Here is an 18,025-nt window from a genome sequence, read left to right as displayed (position 1 = left end):
TTTGCTGCATAAAATGCAATGCATGTCCATGGTATGGACATTCATGCTCATGTCAAATTAAATGGATTGTGTTTACTGATTATAAACCCCTAAACATTGTAGGCTATGCTTTTTATATATTTAAGTTTGAGCAAACACTTGAGAAAATGAGCTATACCAGAGATTGCAAATAGTGTGTGGTCCAGCTAATCCTGACAAATAAACTATAACAGATGCAGCCACTCATAACAGAAACTGCAGTGGAATTGCCCTTTTAGAGACAAACAGCAAGTTATGGGTTTATGTTGAGACCAGTTGTGCGGTAACATCACACACATTTATACAACTAAGCTGTTAAATGGTTATAATGATGCTCATCACAAATCTAATGGCATTTAAGTTGTTTAAATCATTAAACAACATGCTAACCTCATTTCTGCAAAATCACACTCCTTTCCTCTTGTTTCACAACACTTTTTAATTATGAATACTTTTTATCATTACTGTATTTTCTGAAGACAATATGCTAGAAAAAGACATGTTGCTCCAACAACTCCAGGAAAGACGAGAACTTAAGCAACTTTGTGTCACATCATCTGAAAAAAATAAATAAATGTGCTTATTTAATTAGTGCAGCATCTCAAAGGGAAAAAGCACAAATTTGGTTTTCAGTTAAGCACTTGCAATGGAAGTGAATGGGGCCAAATGTCAAAAACTTGTTGTTTCAAAAATATAGCCACAAAACATAAAAAACGTGTGTTAAAATGATTTTATTGTGATAAAAACATCTTTGGAGCCATGATGCTGTAATGTCAACAAACCCTAAAACGACTATAAAAAGTACAATTTAAACAACTTTATAGTTCAAATAATACATGTGCTTTAACATAGGAATTAATTTAACTGTTTTTATAAAAATAATAGCTTCAACTTTCTGCTTTTAAACCCTCCATTTACTTGCATTGTAAGTGACTCACTGTTGTCACAGTCGCCATTGTTCCACAGACTCTTATTTTGAAATATTTTTTGTCTTGTCCCCAAACAACACTTCCCAGGATTCACTGCCCTCATTACAGCCACCTGTTCTCCATTCCCTCATCAGCACCTTGTGTATAAAAACCCAGTTTTGGTCCATCATGGTCAGTTCTTGTTTGATGTTGCATGGTTTGTGTTACCACAAATGGCTGTCTTGGTTTGTAACCTTAGTCATCATCTTCTATGTATTCTCGCCTAATTTTGATTGTGGATTAAAGGATTGCTGCATATAGATCCTGCTCTCTCTCGCCTTATCTATCCCAAAACGTGACGACTGTCACCTAGATTTTTGGGGGGTGTTTTTTAAAAAAAGAGGGACGAGTCAAAATACATTTTTCTGGTAATCAACATTATGCCAAAATTCTGTCGGTTGAGCTTAACTTGTATCGAACCCAGAATATTTATTTAGGCCCAGTGTGATCGCCTCTGGTTCACTGCAGATCATGAGTGTTTCTGAACAGACACACAGTAATTTCCAGTGGCACATTTCTCCTGGTGAGTAGTGATGTAAAGCTACATTATGTTTTTTATTGCCTCACAGTAAGACAAAGACACATCTTCCTAATAAAACTGCAGTGAGAAAAAGCTTCCGGTGACAAGAGATATGTGTAAAATAATAAACTGCAATAAAATGTCAATGCTCCAGTCTCTCTAAAATATGTTTTGTTTCAGGAGGTTGCAGTCTCGGTGTGTGTTTAAGCATCTTGATTAATACAATATGTCTGTACCTCTAGTTTTGTGACACCAGTAAGCCACAAATAGGTCACAATTACATATTTACTTATGTAACTCTCTTTATACAGGCATAGGACAATCCCACATTGCTTGTTTGCAAATGGTCCAGAATGCTGCTGTTAGACTTTTGACTGGCATTTGCAAATAAACTGATTGATTGATTGATTGATACTTCATCAGACATTACAGAGAGTAGATGAAATGTTAAATACACTACAGGATGGTCTCTGGTATTATACCGGTAGTCAAGATAGTCTATAGAGTTCTTTAGACAGAAGGATACAGTATAAGACATATTATTGCTTCATGTTTAGGGGTTCTTCGCCTCCTCGTTGTGCATGAAACTTATTCAACACACACCTAGCTGTGGATTATCCCTTACTTACCTACTATATGTCTATATTTGTAACTTCAATAATTGCAGACTTTATTTTCTTTTAAACCTATAAGTCAATAATGTATTTTTTTTTTTTTTTTTTTTGACATTTAGGACCTAACAAAAAGCACTGAAGTTTTTTTGTTAGTTTTTGGACATAACACTATGGCAATACAATGGTTTTTTGACATGTACCATGGTAATTCCGTGGCATTCTTTGCTGTGAATATATAGTATATTCATATGGTAAACTCTTCAAGTACCAATTACAGTCTGATAACTTCACTATACAATGGTAGCGTCACAGTACTTTTTGTTTGGCGGGTAAACTTGTTATTGTGGTACTTTTTCACTAAGCCACTTCTTCAGACTTATGAGTGGCCAAATGATTATTGTCTAATTTAACCAATTACAGTGAGAATTGGCACAAGGGTGTAGGTTTAATTTTGACATTGGTGGGATTGTAAAAGCTGTCTGCAGATTTAGACTTTATTTATAGATATGGTAGCAACACACTCATAAAGGGAGTTTTCATGTCAGTATGTTCCTGAGACAATAAATACAACATTTTTATTATGTAAACAAACAACATGACAATTTAGCTTTCTGTACAAACATTCATAACTGGAAAAAACATAATTCAGGGATTGACGTAAAGGTTTTTAGGCTATATTGACTACAAGGATATGTTAATTAATGAATTTTGTAAAGTTATAAGTTAAAGATAACTAATGATGACAAGGAGGCAGTTTAACAGACTTAACTTTACTCTGTCCATTGTGCATTCATCAACATCTCTCATCAACATCAGAGTACATATACATAATGTATGGAGTGCACTTACAGGCATAACCTAGTCCACGTAACCATTAACCAATACCGTAATCACAGAACACAAGGAATTATTTACTCAAATTTGTCAGCTAAATGTAACATTGAAGGACACACTTTAAGTACTCCTACCTTTTGAAACCAGTGATCTGTTGATTTGTTTCACATTAACATTGTCCAGTTTATCCTGGTGGACATGGCATACAGCACTATCATTCAGTCTCACTTGTGTTATCGTTGTTCTGAACAAACAAATATCTACCTTTACTCTTATAATCATGCTGTTACAAGCCTAGGCCTCACCTGTAACCCTGCCTCTCCACCTGCCTCTCTTCATGCTCTGTCTGAAATACTACCTGTAAGGACTGCTTCTGTTACCCGGCCTATAAAATAACATATTAATGCATGCCATATGAACTGGGAGGAAAAACATTTATGGCTTAGTTATGTATTATTATTATTACCATTATTGACCATTATTGTAATTTCGTGAACTGTTGGTATAAGACAGATGGTGTTCCCTCTCGAGAGGTCTCTCCTATTGCGTAAGTAGCTTACGCTATGGGAAAACTCAGTTTCTCGAGAAATATTGAAGTCTTTATGTAAAACGCATTGCAGCTGCACAGCAGACAGCAATGAGCGAGGCAGCTCGGTCATTGGCTGTGCTGCGGCAACTTGCTCGAACCAATGACGGGCGACTCTGAACGCAGCAACCAATGAGCGCTTCACGCCAGCGGCTCAGAGCCCGCCAAGATTAGCGTGGCTAAGGCTATGTATTAGGCGCCCCATTATGAGAGTTCTTTAGATTTAATCTCCTTCAGCAAAGACCTTCTCTTCGCTGGATCCTCTGGATTATTGGAGTCTTTTCGCCCGCCGTCAACAAGCCTACAGCAGGACTGCTACGAGGACGCCGGCGCCTTCAGCTGCCTTCAAAGCCTTCTGCTACGCCATCCGGCGCGCATCACCTTATATCCTTTACTAAGCAATAACTTTTCAAGTGTTCGCCTCTGCGACGCTTTTTTGTCCTTAGTAAAGAGCAAATTCGAGGTGTTGTTTAAAATGCCTTCGACCTGCACCTCGTGCAGAGGCCCTCTTCCTGACGGGGACCGTCACATTATCTGCGCCCGCTGCCTGGGACCTGACCATGCAGAAGCTGCTCTCACTCGAGGCGGATGCCCCGAATGTGACTCCCTGGGCCTCACCGAGCTGCGCGCTTGCTTTGCCGCCTTCGCCGCGAACGAGCCTGCTACCACCGTGCTGCCATCCCCTCTGTTCGAGCCGCGCAAGAAAAAGCGCCGCTCACGGAGGCCGCCAGAGCACGCGGACTTCAGTGATGTCACGCCGGGCCAGTCTCTGCGTGCTTAACCACCACCCGAGGACTCCCTGCCGCCAGTTCTATTCACACAGGCAGACCAGCACCCCTCCTGAGCGCTGGGTCTCGTCTCGTTCGGCGCGTCAGGGGACGACGGTGAAAAGGATGACAGCCTTTCCATTGACGCTGCATCCGACGACTGGCCGGGCTCGGCCTTCGACCCCGCGCCGTCGACACTAGCGGACACGAGCAGGGGCACCAGCATGAACTCAGAAATCGTCCGCTCGACTGGTCTTCAACCGGGCTCGACTGGTCTTTTCCAGAAGAACCCGCCCGCAGCCGGCTGGACGAGTGGTTCCTGCAAGGGCGCCGGCAGGCCCCTCGACAGAGACCCTCCCCTTTCTTCCCAGAAGTTCACGACGAACTCACAAAGTCGTGGAAAGCCCCGCACTCTGCTCGCCTGAAGCCTTCTTTCTCTTCCTCGCTCTCCTTGGTGGACGGCGCGAGAGAAAGAGGCTACGAGGGAACCCCGCCCCTCGAGGAGGCTATGGCCAACCATCTGTGCCCACCCTCCACCGCTGGATGGAAAGCCAAAGCTTCTCATCCCTCGAAGCCCTGCAGATCTACCTCAGCTCTCACCGGTCGCGCATATGCTGCCGCCGGCCAAGCTGTGGCCAAGCTGTGTCACTAAGGGGTCACGTGTCCACACTAAAGTGCGCATTCCCACATATCAATACTGTCCAAACAGTGCCGAATACTTCCCCAGCTCAAGCTGGACGCCCCATAAATGTAGATGTATGCACCACTACACACAAGCACTGTTCCCACAGTTATAAACACTTCCCCAGTAACAGCGGGAAATACTATAAAGGTAACGCGCATGCCTGTTGTCATGCATGCACCCCTACACACAAACACTGTATGCATGTCCAAAAACCCCCCGCCGCGAGCGGGAGGCTTTATGAAAATGGCGCGCGTGCCTACTACGGTATATGCACCCCCACCCATAAGCGCTGCCCATACAGTTTCAAACAGTTCTCTGGCCCATGCCGCGAGCATCACAGATGCGCGCCGCGAGCCAAGAAACTCCCTGCTAAGAACGGGAAGCTTTATGAAAGTGGCGGCGTGCCTATCACAATGTATGCACCCCCACCCGTAAACACTGTCTATACAGTTTCAAACATTTCTCCAGCTCATGCTGCAAGCATTACGGAGATAGCGTGCGTGCCTGTAATCTCACACGCACCCCTGCACTCGGCACTCAACAAAGCTGCTCAGCGCGCTCCGCGCCTCTGAGAGCTGTAAGCTCAGTGTTAGCACAAGGCAATTCGCCGGCAGGGTCCATACGTCACTGCGACACGCCCCCAGCCAGCATTCAGCCCATATCTGTGCGAGCAAAAGCCGGGAAAAATCCTCGACATGCCGAAATGGGTTTTGAACATAATAAGACACGGTTACTCGCTTCAATTCGCTCACGAGACCACCCCGCTTTTCAGCGGTGGTCGAGACGAAAGTGAGGAAAGATGTTTCACATGTTCTACGCACCGAGGTGCTCAAACTGATAGAGAAGAGCTATAGAAACTGTTCCTCCCTCTATGAGCGAGGCGGGTTTTACAGCCGCTACTTTCTGTCCGAAAAGGACGGTGGCCTCCGCCCCATCCTAGATCTCAGACATCTGAACAAAGCTTTAATGATTCGCTCGTTCAGAATGTTAACGACCAAACATATCCTCGCGCAACTTCGCCCGGGATTGGTTTCTATCAGTGGATTTGAAAGACGCTTACTTTCACATTCGATAGCGCCTCATCACAGGCCATTTCTGAGATTCAGCTTCGAGGGACAGTCATACCAGTACACAGTACTACCATTCGACCTATCATTGGCCCCCGTACGTTCACGAAATGTATGGATGCAGCACTTTCCCCTGAGACAGCGGGAGTGCGAATACTGAATTACCTCGACGATTGGCTAATCCTAGCACAATCAGAGAGTCAGTTAACGACGCACAGATCTTGGATTATCAGTCATCTAGAATGTCTGGGTCTGAGAATCAATTTTGCAAAGAGCGTGCTATCCCCAGCCAGAATATCTCTTTTCTGGGAATAGTGCTAGTCTCAGTGCAGATGACGGCGCGCTCTCATCAGAGCGCTGCCGCTATTCGGCGCCTTGCAACATCATTCAGATCGGGCGCGCACTCCCCGTCAAACGATTTCAAAGGATGCTCGGTCTCATGGCCTCGGCATCAGCTGTACTCCAGCTAGGATTGTTGCACATGCGTCCTCTCCAACGCTGGCTCAAGAGCCGTGTCCCCACTCACGCGTGGCGCTCGGGCCACTTTTTAATCAGAGCGAATCACGGCTGTATAAAAGTCCTGACGCCCTGGAAGGCCGTCGACTGGTATCAAACCGACGTGAGTCTGGGCGTGAACACGCGGACAAAAATGATCACGACAGATGCCTCCAAAATAGGATGGGGGGCCCTTTACGAGGGCAGGCCTGTCTCCGGTTTTTGGTCAAACCCGGAAAAGCGCCTACATATAAACTGTCTGGAAATGAAAGCGGTCGCCTTGGCTCTCAGAGCCCTGCTTCCGTACTTGAAAAACGAACATGTCCTGGTCCGAACGGACAACATGACGGTAGTGTCGTATATAAATCGCCAGGGTGGACTCAGGTCGAGCTCCCTGCACTCTGTGGCCAGGGAGCTCATCTTATGGTCACAGCACAACCTGCACTCGCTGAGAGCAGCGCATGTACCAGGCATCCTGAACCAGGGAGCGGACATGCTGTCCAGAGACCCTCCACGCTCAAAGTCTATGTGGCTGCCATAGCGGCGTCACACAATCCTGATATAGGACGCTCATTAGGGAAAAACGACCTAATCATTCGTTTCCTAAGAGGCGCTAGGAGGATGAACCCTCCTCGCCCCCCCTCGGTACCGATCTGGGACCTGGCCACGGTCCTGGACGCACTCAAGAGTGCCCCGTTCGAACCTCTCCGAACCGTGCACCTTAAACAGCTCTCGCTCAAAACTGCGCTCTTGCTGGCACTTCGCCTCAGTCAAGAGAGTGGGCGACCTGCACGCGCTGTCAACAAGTGCTGCTTGCCTGGAATTTGGACCTAACGACTGCAGAGTTGTCCTTAGGCCAAAGCACAGGTATATTCCTAAAGTGCTCTCCACACCCTTCAGAGTACAGGTGATATCTCTGGCAGCTATCGTCTTCAGCAGACGAAAGCGACGCTAATTTACTCTGCCCGGTCAGGGCGCTCAGAGTATACTTGGAACGTTCTGCCCCGTTCAGACAGACAGAACAATTATTCGTATGCTTTGGCGGCCGCACTAAAGGTCTCGCAGTTTCAAAGCAAAGAATATCACGCTGGACAGTAGATGCTATAGCGCTGGCTTTGAAGCCAAGGGCTTTCAATGCCCCTTAGGCATCAGAGCTCACTCTACGAGGAGCATGGCCTCCTCGTGGGCGTGGTCGAGTGGGATACCCATTTGAGGATATTTGTGCAGCGGCAGGCTGGGCCTCGCCTTCGACATTTATCAGGATTTATAACCTACAGGTCCCCTCATTGCATTCCAACATTCTATCAGCCTGACTGTAGTATGGACTGGAGTACATATATGCTGAGCATTATCTCCTCTCTTATAAGGTCTGTCTCTGACTGACTTAGGGAGTTTTTTATGCATATCAGTAAAAAGACAAATCAGTACATAAGATATGTGCGTGTGTTTTTACAATGAGCGCCCCACCATGGGCCACCTTGGGGCAAAGGCGCTCTGTATTATCCCATTATATAGCTCGCCGTTGGCCGGCTTGTTGAATAATCACTTTGCTTTAAGGCTCAGGCATCTGCCTCTGGCTTTATAAAGCGAAGTCAGCACGCACGGCGTTTTGCATGGTGTTCCCATAGCGTAAGCTACTTACACAATAGGAGAGACCTCTCGAGAGGGAATGACTCGGTTACTAACGTAACCTCGGTTCCCTGAGAGGAGGGAACGAGTATTGCGTAAGCTGCCGTGCTTGTGCTTGGTCAGTTGCTTCAGTCGATTGAACCTAAAGAACTCTCATGACGGGGCGCCTAATATATAGCCTTAGCCACGCTAATCTTGGCAGGCTCTGAGCGCGCGGGCGTGAAGCGCGCTCATTGGTCGCGTGTTCAGAGTCGCCCCGTCATTGGTTCGAGCAAGCTGCCGCAGCACAGCCAATGACCGAGCTGCCTCGCTCATTGCTGTCTGCTGTGCAGCTGCAATACGTTTTACATAAAGACTTCAATATTTCTCGAGAAACGGAGTTTTCCCATAGCGTAAGCTACTTACGCAATACTCGTTCCCTCCTCACAGGCAACCGAGGTTACGTTAGTAACCGAGTCGACTTCCTCACTAACCGGAAGCCTGCATGATGCGCATCTAGTTGACGAAACTTTGGCACTTCGTACATCCGGATGTAGCTACAACCTTTCACACATTAGCAAAAAACGTCTAAGCCAATCCTATTTGCGATGTGGGTTAGGGATTTGATCTGTTAACTGTTTGTGTACCACAAATTCTAAGACTGCCTCTCTGGGCCAGGACGCATATATATATGAGCTAATGATGTGATGCAATGTTTTGGTCCACATCTAATGAATAAAATAATAAATAAAAAAATATCCAATTCACATAAAACAATTAACTGAATACACATCTTCTATGATTAATGATTTAACTTTCTGAATTTTAGAGTTTAAGTAAAAAATGTCACAAAAGAAATTGGTGTAACCATCCAGAGACAGTAAAGAAATGTTTTATTATATATATATAACCTTGACTGAAAATTGGCAATTTTTAGGCCTTTATTTTTCAATATTTGGTATTTACAAGTTTAAGCTTTTTGTTTATTTTTTTTCTCTCGCTTCTTTTACTTCTTTGCTACCATCTACTGTCCAAAAGAGGTAAGCTCACTTTTCAATTTCCACTCAAGATAAGTTAAATATCTGTACAAACATAAATCTACGTATAAGGCAGCAATATTATTCAAGGGGATCAATGATATTGTTAAACTGAAAGCATATTTTGTGTGTCACTCTCTATGCAGTGATGTCTGGGTTATTTTATGTGGGAGGGGATTATTTGTCCATCAACAGTAAGACACGCCCATGGGGCGTTCCCACAACTCAACTCTACTACACCAAATTACAGTGCGCATTAAATTACTGTGCGTGCTACAGTGAAGTATGACTGAAGGAACTGTGTCGGAGTCTGACAGTGCTGATTCAGAAAGGACACGAACTTGCGATGACTTTCTCAAAGACTCCCTTTGGCCTTTTTTTCTTTCTTGCTATGGCCGTTTTGTCTGTAACCGTCGTTTTGAAAAAATGGCACTTTGGTCTGCGTGAGGAGGCTTTTGGTGATGATGCTCCAGAGCGCAACAGACTGCTCCAACAACTCCAGGAAAGGCACCAAGAACTTAAGCAACTTTACGTCACAGCATCTGAATTTATGAATTCACATTTATCTGTAAATGACAGTGTATATTATATTAATGGGGAAATGAGTGCTGGCAACACGGTAACTAATGAAACGGAAATTGGTTGCGAAGAACTTGCTGGCATGAAAGCTGTGGACTTCCTTGGTTCTGGTTACACTAAAACAGTGTTAAAAGTAGCGTTGCCTCAAGGATTGTTCGTCGCCCTGAAATCTGTGAATCATCAAGGCACTGACATGAGGATGTGCATGCAATATTTTAAAGATTCCCAGAACTGTCATAAACTCGTGTCTTTCAAACTGAGGAAAGAGATTATACTGTTGCAGAGATTGCAGCACCCCAATATTGTACAGGTAAAAACACTGTAAACACTGTCTTCTTGTATAGTGCCTTTGCCTGAAGTTGTTATTTGGGGCTCTATTGCTACTTGATGCAAATTATAATGCAATAACCTGTACTCTACATCAGGTAGGCCCTGCTATTGTTATGTAATACAGTAAATCAGATTACACTGATTTACACTTAAAAAGTTTAAAAGATATTTGCCATACACAATGCTTTTCAAGGCATTCTGCATAACTTTTGGTTTTTACCTTAATGCTACCGGAGAACACATACACACGTGCACAGCTTAAACGAGCATAAGCTGGTTGGCTGCTTTCGGGGCACATTTTATTTGGCCAGGCTAGGTGACCAGCTTAAACCAGATCAGCCTACCAGTTTAGGCTTGTTTTAGCTGTTTTTTCCAGCTAGGTAATCCACAAAGAATGTATGATCTTGGCTAATTGTAACAAATAATTGTATTTGACCATTCCAGCTGAAAGGTCAATGTCAGGACAGTGTTCTGGTTGGTGGCATCACAGCAATTCTGGAGCAAGGGATGCCACTTCAGATGATACAGCTCCTGCAGAGCCCCTGGGAGGAGCGCTTTCGGGTAAGAGCAGCAGCCCCCCCAACCCTCCCATGGAGTGTTAATCAGAAATTCCCCATTCACAGACCCCCACAGGGCATACCTAAGGTGGGGGTGGATGACATATTTTGGCTTGGGTGGATTAACTGGAGCCCCATCTCCATACCAACTGAGCCTGATCAAGTAGTCAGAGGGGGCAGATGTCTGTCTCAGATGTCCATTCTAACTCTTCTTCATCCCAATAATTTCTCATCGCCATGTGAGGGAGCGAGTGATACTGAGTTTCAGGAGTCGATAGAGTATTTTCTTTCATGTTCATTTTGGTATACAAGAAGCAGGTGCTGATATTCTATGCCTTTTCATTTTTGATATGACAAATGCTTATAATCTAAAGGGGTGTAAATCGAGTGACCCCTCTGTTCACTTTCTTATCCTCTTTGAAACATCTAAGGACATGGTTGGGAGTTATTCAAAAGGTGTTTAGTTTCATCCATCTCTGTTTTTGCAGAACTGTGGCTACGCTGTATTTCAAGGGTATATTCAAGGGAGACTTAATACCTTGGCTGGGCACTTCAGTGGTAGAACACATTATATAATGCTGTATGAAAAAGCCCAGGGACATGGACAAGATGTTAGTAAAACTATGCTTTATATTTGTAAATGTATAAGATTTCTGAATGCCTGTAGAGTACTGAGTCTTGACTACTAGTTGACTGATATGGGTTTTTCTATGCCCAATGCCGATACAGATATAAAGAGAGTAGGGTGGTTGATGGTCGAATGCTGATTATACAATCTACTGAGGGCAAATTAAATAAAACAAAACACTTCTTTTACATAACATTTTATAAAAATATTGAAAATAGAAAATATTTGTTATGAGTTGACAAGGCTGCACATTTTGGAATTAATACATAGAGGAACTACCACTTCTGGTAATCAGCCAATGCCGATAATCTCAAACTGGAGAAAATTGTCAGACTAATCGGCCTGGTAGTGCAAATAGAGACATGAATTTACTTTATTGATCCCTGAGGTCGAATTCATGTGCAAAACAGCAGGATATTAATTGTAAAGTACAAAAAAAAATCACCACTATACATAAACATCTAAATAGGGATGTTCATGAGTAATCGATTAATCGAGTACTCGTTCAGCTTTAAATATTCAACTAGTAAAAACACTACTCGTATATAGCTATTTGACTTTCCTTTATGTCTTTGCCTTCCATGGGCAACAATGAAACTGCTTCTCTCACTTAAATCTTGCCATAACAATCTTGCATGATGTTGTTAAAGAAATAAATAGTTGACCCAAATATACAAATTCTGTCATTATTTAAAGGGATTGTATATCTTCTGAAGACTTGGAATGTACATTTCTATGTGCGAGTACAAATGTAGTTTTTTTTCTTAAATGTTGTTGTTTATGTCATTAGAAAATGGGTTAAAAGGTTGAAGGTTGAACCTAAATTCTAAATTTCAAGTAATCAATTGCTCTTTTTATGTGTTAGAGAACTCAACTACATAATTACTCTAAATGCCCATGCTTAATGCAAAATGTATTTTGTATTATTGGTGCACCCAATTAATAGCCTTTCATAAGCATTGACCGATATTTACAAATATTGCAAGTTTATTTGTTTTAAAAAAAAATTAGGTAACCTTTGTTTTTGACTGTTTTTAACAGTTTTATTGTTTTTGTGGCACAGGTCTGTCTTGGCTTAGTTAGACTTCTTCAGTATCTGTCTCAATCACCACTGGGTTCTGTGGCCCTGCTGGATTTCCAGCCTCGACAGTTTGTTATGGTGTCAGGAGAACTCAAGCTAACTGACTTGGATGATGCAAGTATTAAAGAACCAGCCTGTAAAGAGGACTCTGACTGTGTGCTGCAGTTTCCCCTCCACAATTTTACCCACCGATGCTCGCCCTCTAGAATCTGCAAAGGTTTAAATGAGATGAGGAACCTCTACAATGCCTACAGGTGAGCACTTTCCACATTCCATCTTTATTGTTTAAGTCAGATAATAAAAATGTTGTTTTTACAAGAGTCTAGCATGGAGTTTCTTGGCAGGTTCGCCCTTGCTGTGCTAGTTATGATTAATTATCCACCCTGCTGTGTTGTACTGTATTGATCTCACAGCTTGACTTGCCTCTGTACTGTTCTTGGCATAATATGAATTCATTATTTTCTTCTACAGGTATTTTTTTACCTACCTACTGCCTCATCAGGCCCCCCCACTGTTAAAACCACTTATTCACCAAATAATGAACTCCACAGGTGAGGAATTTTACTTTTTTTTATTTATCTTGCTCTTTCTGATTGCCACTGATGAACTCACGAATCATGTAAGGGAATAGAAACTTTTTTTGTGAAACATTATAGAAAATAGCCAGGAAATCCCTTATAATTATTCTAGAGTGAAAATGTTGAATGCTGGTAACTGGTTAATAACTTTTTTAACTAATTTTTCACTGTAAACTTTCAGAAATACACAATATCCTGTTCCCCGAATCTTTTCATGTTCAGCAGTGACTGGATTGATTTTAATTTGTTATGCCTTTCAAAGCTTATAAGTACAGTGTACTCTTAAAAAATAATAATAAATAAGTTTTAGAGTTCTTTTATTTCATTGTAACCGGTTACCATTTGGAAAAGAGGCCACAGAATGAAATAAACCTAAAAGAAAAACATTTAATTTCTAACATCTAAAAACAGTATAATTGGCTGCATTATGGAAGCTTAATTTTGTGTTCTTGTCACAGGGGGTTTGAAACAAAGCATTAATGAAACGCTTATTGCCTTCGAAGAGGTTTTGCATTTGTACCAGTCTGGGCAGCACCTGCAGAATTTGCCACCATTTATAACCAGAGGTAATGCATACATTTTAGTAATGTGTTATACCTATTAACAGGTTGTAGCTCCTGTTATGCACTTATTAAATCATAACTACAAATATGTTTTATTTAAATCCAGATTCAGTACATCCAGTACTTTCAACACGATGGGTGTTTAGAGTGAGAAGTGTGTCTCCAATAGCACCTTTAAACAGATGTACTGTCATAAAACGTGTGTAACTCAATCCATCTTCAAGGACAAGTTTTGTACCCTGTTTTGAGCCTCTCTCCCATTCACTCGCCGTCCATGAGCTTTGACACCCATAAATCAATCACATGGCCGGAGTAAAGCAGCAGAGAGGCATCAAAGATGCCAAACATTGTCAAGATCTTTACAATCTCATGTCCAATGCAACCTCAAAAAGTTTTTAAAATTTGAATTATTTCTATTTAATTTAGAATTGTAGTTTAGTTTTAGTTCATTTGAATTGTTCAAAAATAGTTTCTATTCATTTATGTCTTTGGAAAATATCCTTAACGTACTAGAACTAGTTTCAGTTTTATTTAGTTTCAATAAAGTTTCAGTTTTTATCCTTTTATAAAATGGTTCTATCTGATGACACACATAGCACTTTATTAGTACGCTTTATATTTCAATCAGACATCCGCTTCTTGTCTAATTGTGTGGTTCTTTTTGACCATATACACTGATAGTCTAATGTCAGGCTTAACTCTAAAGATGTGTATCAAGTATGATACAAAACATTTGATGGCTCCTGTTTCAATCTCTGTTCAAGCTGACGAGTCAAGTAAAAGTGACAGTAATGATTAAATTGTAACTGGTATTTTAAAATGAGTTTTTGCTGAATATAAGCAACTTGTGCTTGGTTAAAATTTTGTATATCATTTTATTGAAATAGCCAGTTTAAATCCATGTATTAAATGATACAACAGGCTTTTGAGGTATAGCTCTCAATCTCCATTCCATTCCATTCATGCCCACCACCACAAAAAAAGAAAAATCACAGAGCTTTAAAAATTCTGACATATACTTAAGATATAGTTGAAGTGTGAACTAATATTTATGTGTATTTTCATATATGCAGCCTGCTCTGCCATTATAAAGATCTCATTATTCTACATTACAACTATTATGATGTCATCTTACCATAAGTTCCTAAGACTCAGTGAAGAAAGTTGTACAATTTTCCTTTTTTAAATGTAAATATAGTGTATAGGATAGTGCATAAAATACATGTGAAAAAATTGTTTATTGAAAAAATAATATTTTATTCATATTGTATTTGATGTGCTGAATTGAACTGTGATATATTTCAGTCCATATTTATAGACCAAGTAGAGCAAACTCTCAAAAATTTGGTATCTCTGAAAATCACAAGGAGTGATTTGAGGAGATTTACCACTGTAGCATGCATGCATGGGCATCTAAGAAATATGTAAATAAAAATGTCCTATGCAAAGCTGAATTGCTGGGCCTCGGGAGGATAATGACCTTTAAAGCCTAATGTATCAAATATGATACATAATTTTTTTTTACGTTTTCTTTTTATAGTTTGTCTAATTAAATATAATTTGCTGACAATTCTTTCATATGTCAAGCTTACAGGGTTAATGACAATTAAATCAGACCATCCAACACTGAATGGAAATATGAAAACTGTCATGTGATTCCTTGAGATTTTGTTATGTATAGTGCACATTTATAGTTTCAGTTGAGTTTTTGTTCTTTTGTAAACTAATTTTCACTGCTTTCACTGTTGCCGTCTTTGTGAAAGTTTTCATTAACTATTATAACATTGGTGGGATGGCTTGTTCATCCCTTATTAAGATTTGGCAAAGCCATTGCTTCAGTATGCGTGTCATTTGTTGTCCCCGGGCTCACACATTTGCGTGCACACATTTAGTAACATGAGATTCTGCCACCTCTACTGTAAGAGGCTTTAGGCAGAAGTTGGCTACTCTATTCCCTTCAACACACTGAACATGCTAATATTTTGCAGATGGGTGTTACAAGAGTGTTGAGTGGCTCTTGAAATGGTTTTGATGCATTTTTCCTCTTTGTGCAGATTATGCTGTCCTAAAAGGAATGAGGAGTGTTGGAAATATGGAATACAGATGCTGGCCATCATACAACCAGCAAGGCTGTGTGCTATCTGTGCACAGTGCCAAAGAGGCAGCTCTCATCTGTAGCTCTCACCCACAGTGCACAAGCTTCTCTTTGAGCAAAGAAAAAACATGGACAGGTCAGTATTTACTTTAATTAAACTTTGGCTTAATTTGTTTGCACTTTGATCATTAGATGTTTTTGACTATTAAATTATTATTATTCTTTTGTGTAAAAATTTTCACACAGTGATGCAAAAAAATGACATAGTGAAGATGTTTAACATAATAATATGTACTTTCTCAAACCAAGACCAGATACTCGAATCCGTTTTAAACCAATCCTTTCCTATAAAATATAAATTACTAACAACAGACATCCAAACAGTAAAAATAATGTCATAAATGTATATTATTTGAGGAGGAATGGGTTTATAAGGACAACTGTTATAAGAAATTCCCAGCACTGCCTCTCTTTAGCTAAATACAACAAGCAAAAAACCTGAAACATCAAATACATATCTGATGAGCAGGCCTTCAGTAAAGCGATGACTACCCCTGTTCAGCATTATAAATCATCCATGCACATGTCTGTTGTGTCTGTTTGGAACATGCTGTGTGTAACCTAAGGGCTCTCCTTGCCTTTACTTGTTTGCAGGTCGACTTCTTGCCTTGTTCAGAAGTGGCTTCAGCCATCTGGTTCCAGATGTGAACTCAGCAGTCTACATGAGGAAGGTTAAAGCCTCGGGAGCCATGCTTTGAGAAAGAAAAATCGAGCGGAACTGGGGGGAAGGAGAAAAATTAGAGACAAATGAATGTGTTATATTTATAGGCATCGTACTCAATGCTCATTTGATCCCTCTGCCAATTTAACATGCTGCCAAAGAGCGTTTAAAAGATTTCCCTTCAGGTATAATTAACCTGAAGGAAAAAAGTAGAAAGAAAAATACAGCCTTCTAATTTTTTTATTTTCCTTCTGTCTCGTGTTCACATGGCATGGTCCACTGGAAGGACATTGAGCCTATTTTACACTGGCTAATGCCTGCAGGAGAAAAAGAAAACAAGCTCGTTCACAGATTTACTTTGATGTTAATGAGGCTAGAAGTTTGCAGCGTTTTGCTGGATGCCAGAGTGTGCTGAGGACCGTGTCAATAGACGGAAAAGTGCTGAAACCACAGAAGTGCAGGAATGTTTAGTGGGAACTATTGTCCTTCCTGCATTACTCACTTTATATATATATATAGGAGTACTACATACTTCCATCCCATGGGTGTGTCAGTCTTGTTGTTCTTTCAGAGAAAGATAGTAGTGCCAAAATATGTTTTTATAGTTTGTTTTTGTATGTTATTATTGTTGAGGGCAGTAAGCGGTGCACACAGCAATTAAGTTGTGCTGTTTGATACAGCAGTCGCCTTGGGCAGTATGGTTGTAGTATAATGCAAAACCAATAGTCTTCACTGGTGTAAATGTGTTATTTAGCAGTCAACTATGATTATTGTATGCTATGAGTGAAAGTGTCTGATTATAGTGACGCTACCAAGATAAAGTGAATAGTTTTCGGTAGGACATGTGATCTCAGCAACCCTGTCTCATTACAAGTCGTCATAATTAGCATGAGATGATGAAATCATAAGATATCTAACAAGTTGGCTCATTCAATAACGTATGGCTTTTACTGCCAAAGAGAAAAACAAATGACACAACGAACAATTTTGTTACGATAAGTGTGATCAGTCTGAAATGTAACCCCTAACCCAAACCTAAACCTATCCATGATTTTAATAAGAACATAACTTTTGTACCAAGGAACACAGATACCTTTGGCATTTGTGAAATACTTCAGCCATTTGTATTGCATTAATAAATAAGGAATGAGCAGCTAAATTTGTTCCTTTCTTAGGACTAAATAAAGTGTTGGATAGGAGGCTAGCTAAAATTTGTTGCTGGCATTGTATCTATTTGAAATGTGTTTATTGACTGGTTGATTTCAATGAAAAAATAAGTCATACGGTGTCTTACAATTTCGCCATTTTAAATGAATAATTACAAACTGTCATGACTATGTTGGATCTCAACATGGCAGCCTTCGTGAGGCGACCCACCCAATGTAAAATAAATAATGTAAAATAAAAAATATATTTTATATTTACGAACATGACTGGATTCTTCAGCTAATGTAAAATGTTTTCATGGAATTTTAAGCATACTTGTAAAAATTCCTATTCAGTTGTTTAGCGGGAAAAACTTAAATGAGGAAAAAATACTGAGTGCACTTCTGTTTTATTTTTAGAAGAATATTTTAGCTCTGTAGGTCCTCACAATACAAGTGAAGAGGTACATGTTAGCATGTTAAGACCAAAAATGTTAAGCTCCGAAAAGCACATATATGCAGCATAAAAGTAATCCATAAGACTCCAGT

General features: G+C 40.9%; 1 protein-coding gene across 1 annotated transcript; it reads left to right on the top strand.

Moving 5' to 3' along the window:
- Window positions 1-9,481: 9,481 nt before the first annotated feature.
- On the top strand, window positions 9,482-17,704 carry LOC127662761 (extracellular tyrosine-protein kinase PKDCC-like). The gene is made up of 7 exons (XM_052154066.1): window positions 9,482-10,088; window positions 10,553-10,669; window positions 12,357-12,628; window positions 12,846-12,925; window positions 13,411-13,518; window positions 15,570-15,746; window positions 16,265-17,704. The coding sequence occupies exons 1-7, from the start codon at window positions 9,546-9,548 to the stop codon at window positions 16,366-16,368; spliced, it is 1,401 nt and encodes a 466-aa protein (XP_052010026.1). The 5' UTR covers window positions 9,482-9,545; the 3' UTR covers window positions 16,369-17,704.
- The last annotated feature ends 321 nt before the right edge of the window (window positions 17,705-18,025 follow it).

Source organism: Xyrauchen texanus, chromosome 22, assembly GCF_025860055.1.
Source record: "Xyrauchen texanus isolate HMW12.3.18 chromosome 22, RBS_HiC_50CHRs, whole genome shotgun sequence".
Lineage (NCBI taxonomy): Eukaryota > Metazoa > Chordata > Actinopteri > Cypriniformes > Catostomidae > Xyrauchen > Xyrauchen texanus.
The sequence above is the reverse complement of the archived record's forward strand: the minus strand, read 5'-3'. Positions and strand labels throughout refer to the sequence as shown.

What these genes read in the sequence shown, in the direction of transcription:
- LOC127662761 (XM_052154066.1), top strand. Translation starts at nt 9,546, where the DNA reads ATGACTTTCTCAAAGACTCCCTTTGGCCTTTTTTTCTTTCTTGCTATG. An exon ending in GCCACCATTTATAACCAGAG is followed by an intron (nt 13,519 to 15,569) that starts GTAATGCATACA and finishes CTCTTTGTGCAG; the next exon opens with ATTATGCTGTCCTAAAAGGA. An exon ending in CAAAGAAAAAACATGGACAG is followed by an intron (nt 15,747 to 16,264) that starts GTCAGTATTTAC and finishes ACTTGTTTGCAG; the next exon opens with GTCGACTTCTTGCCTTGTTC.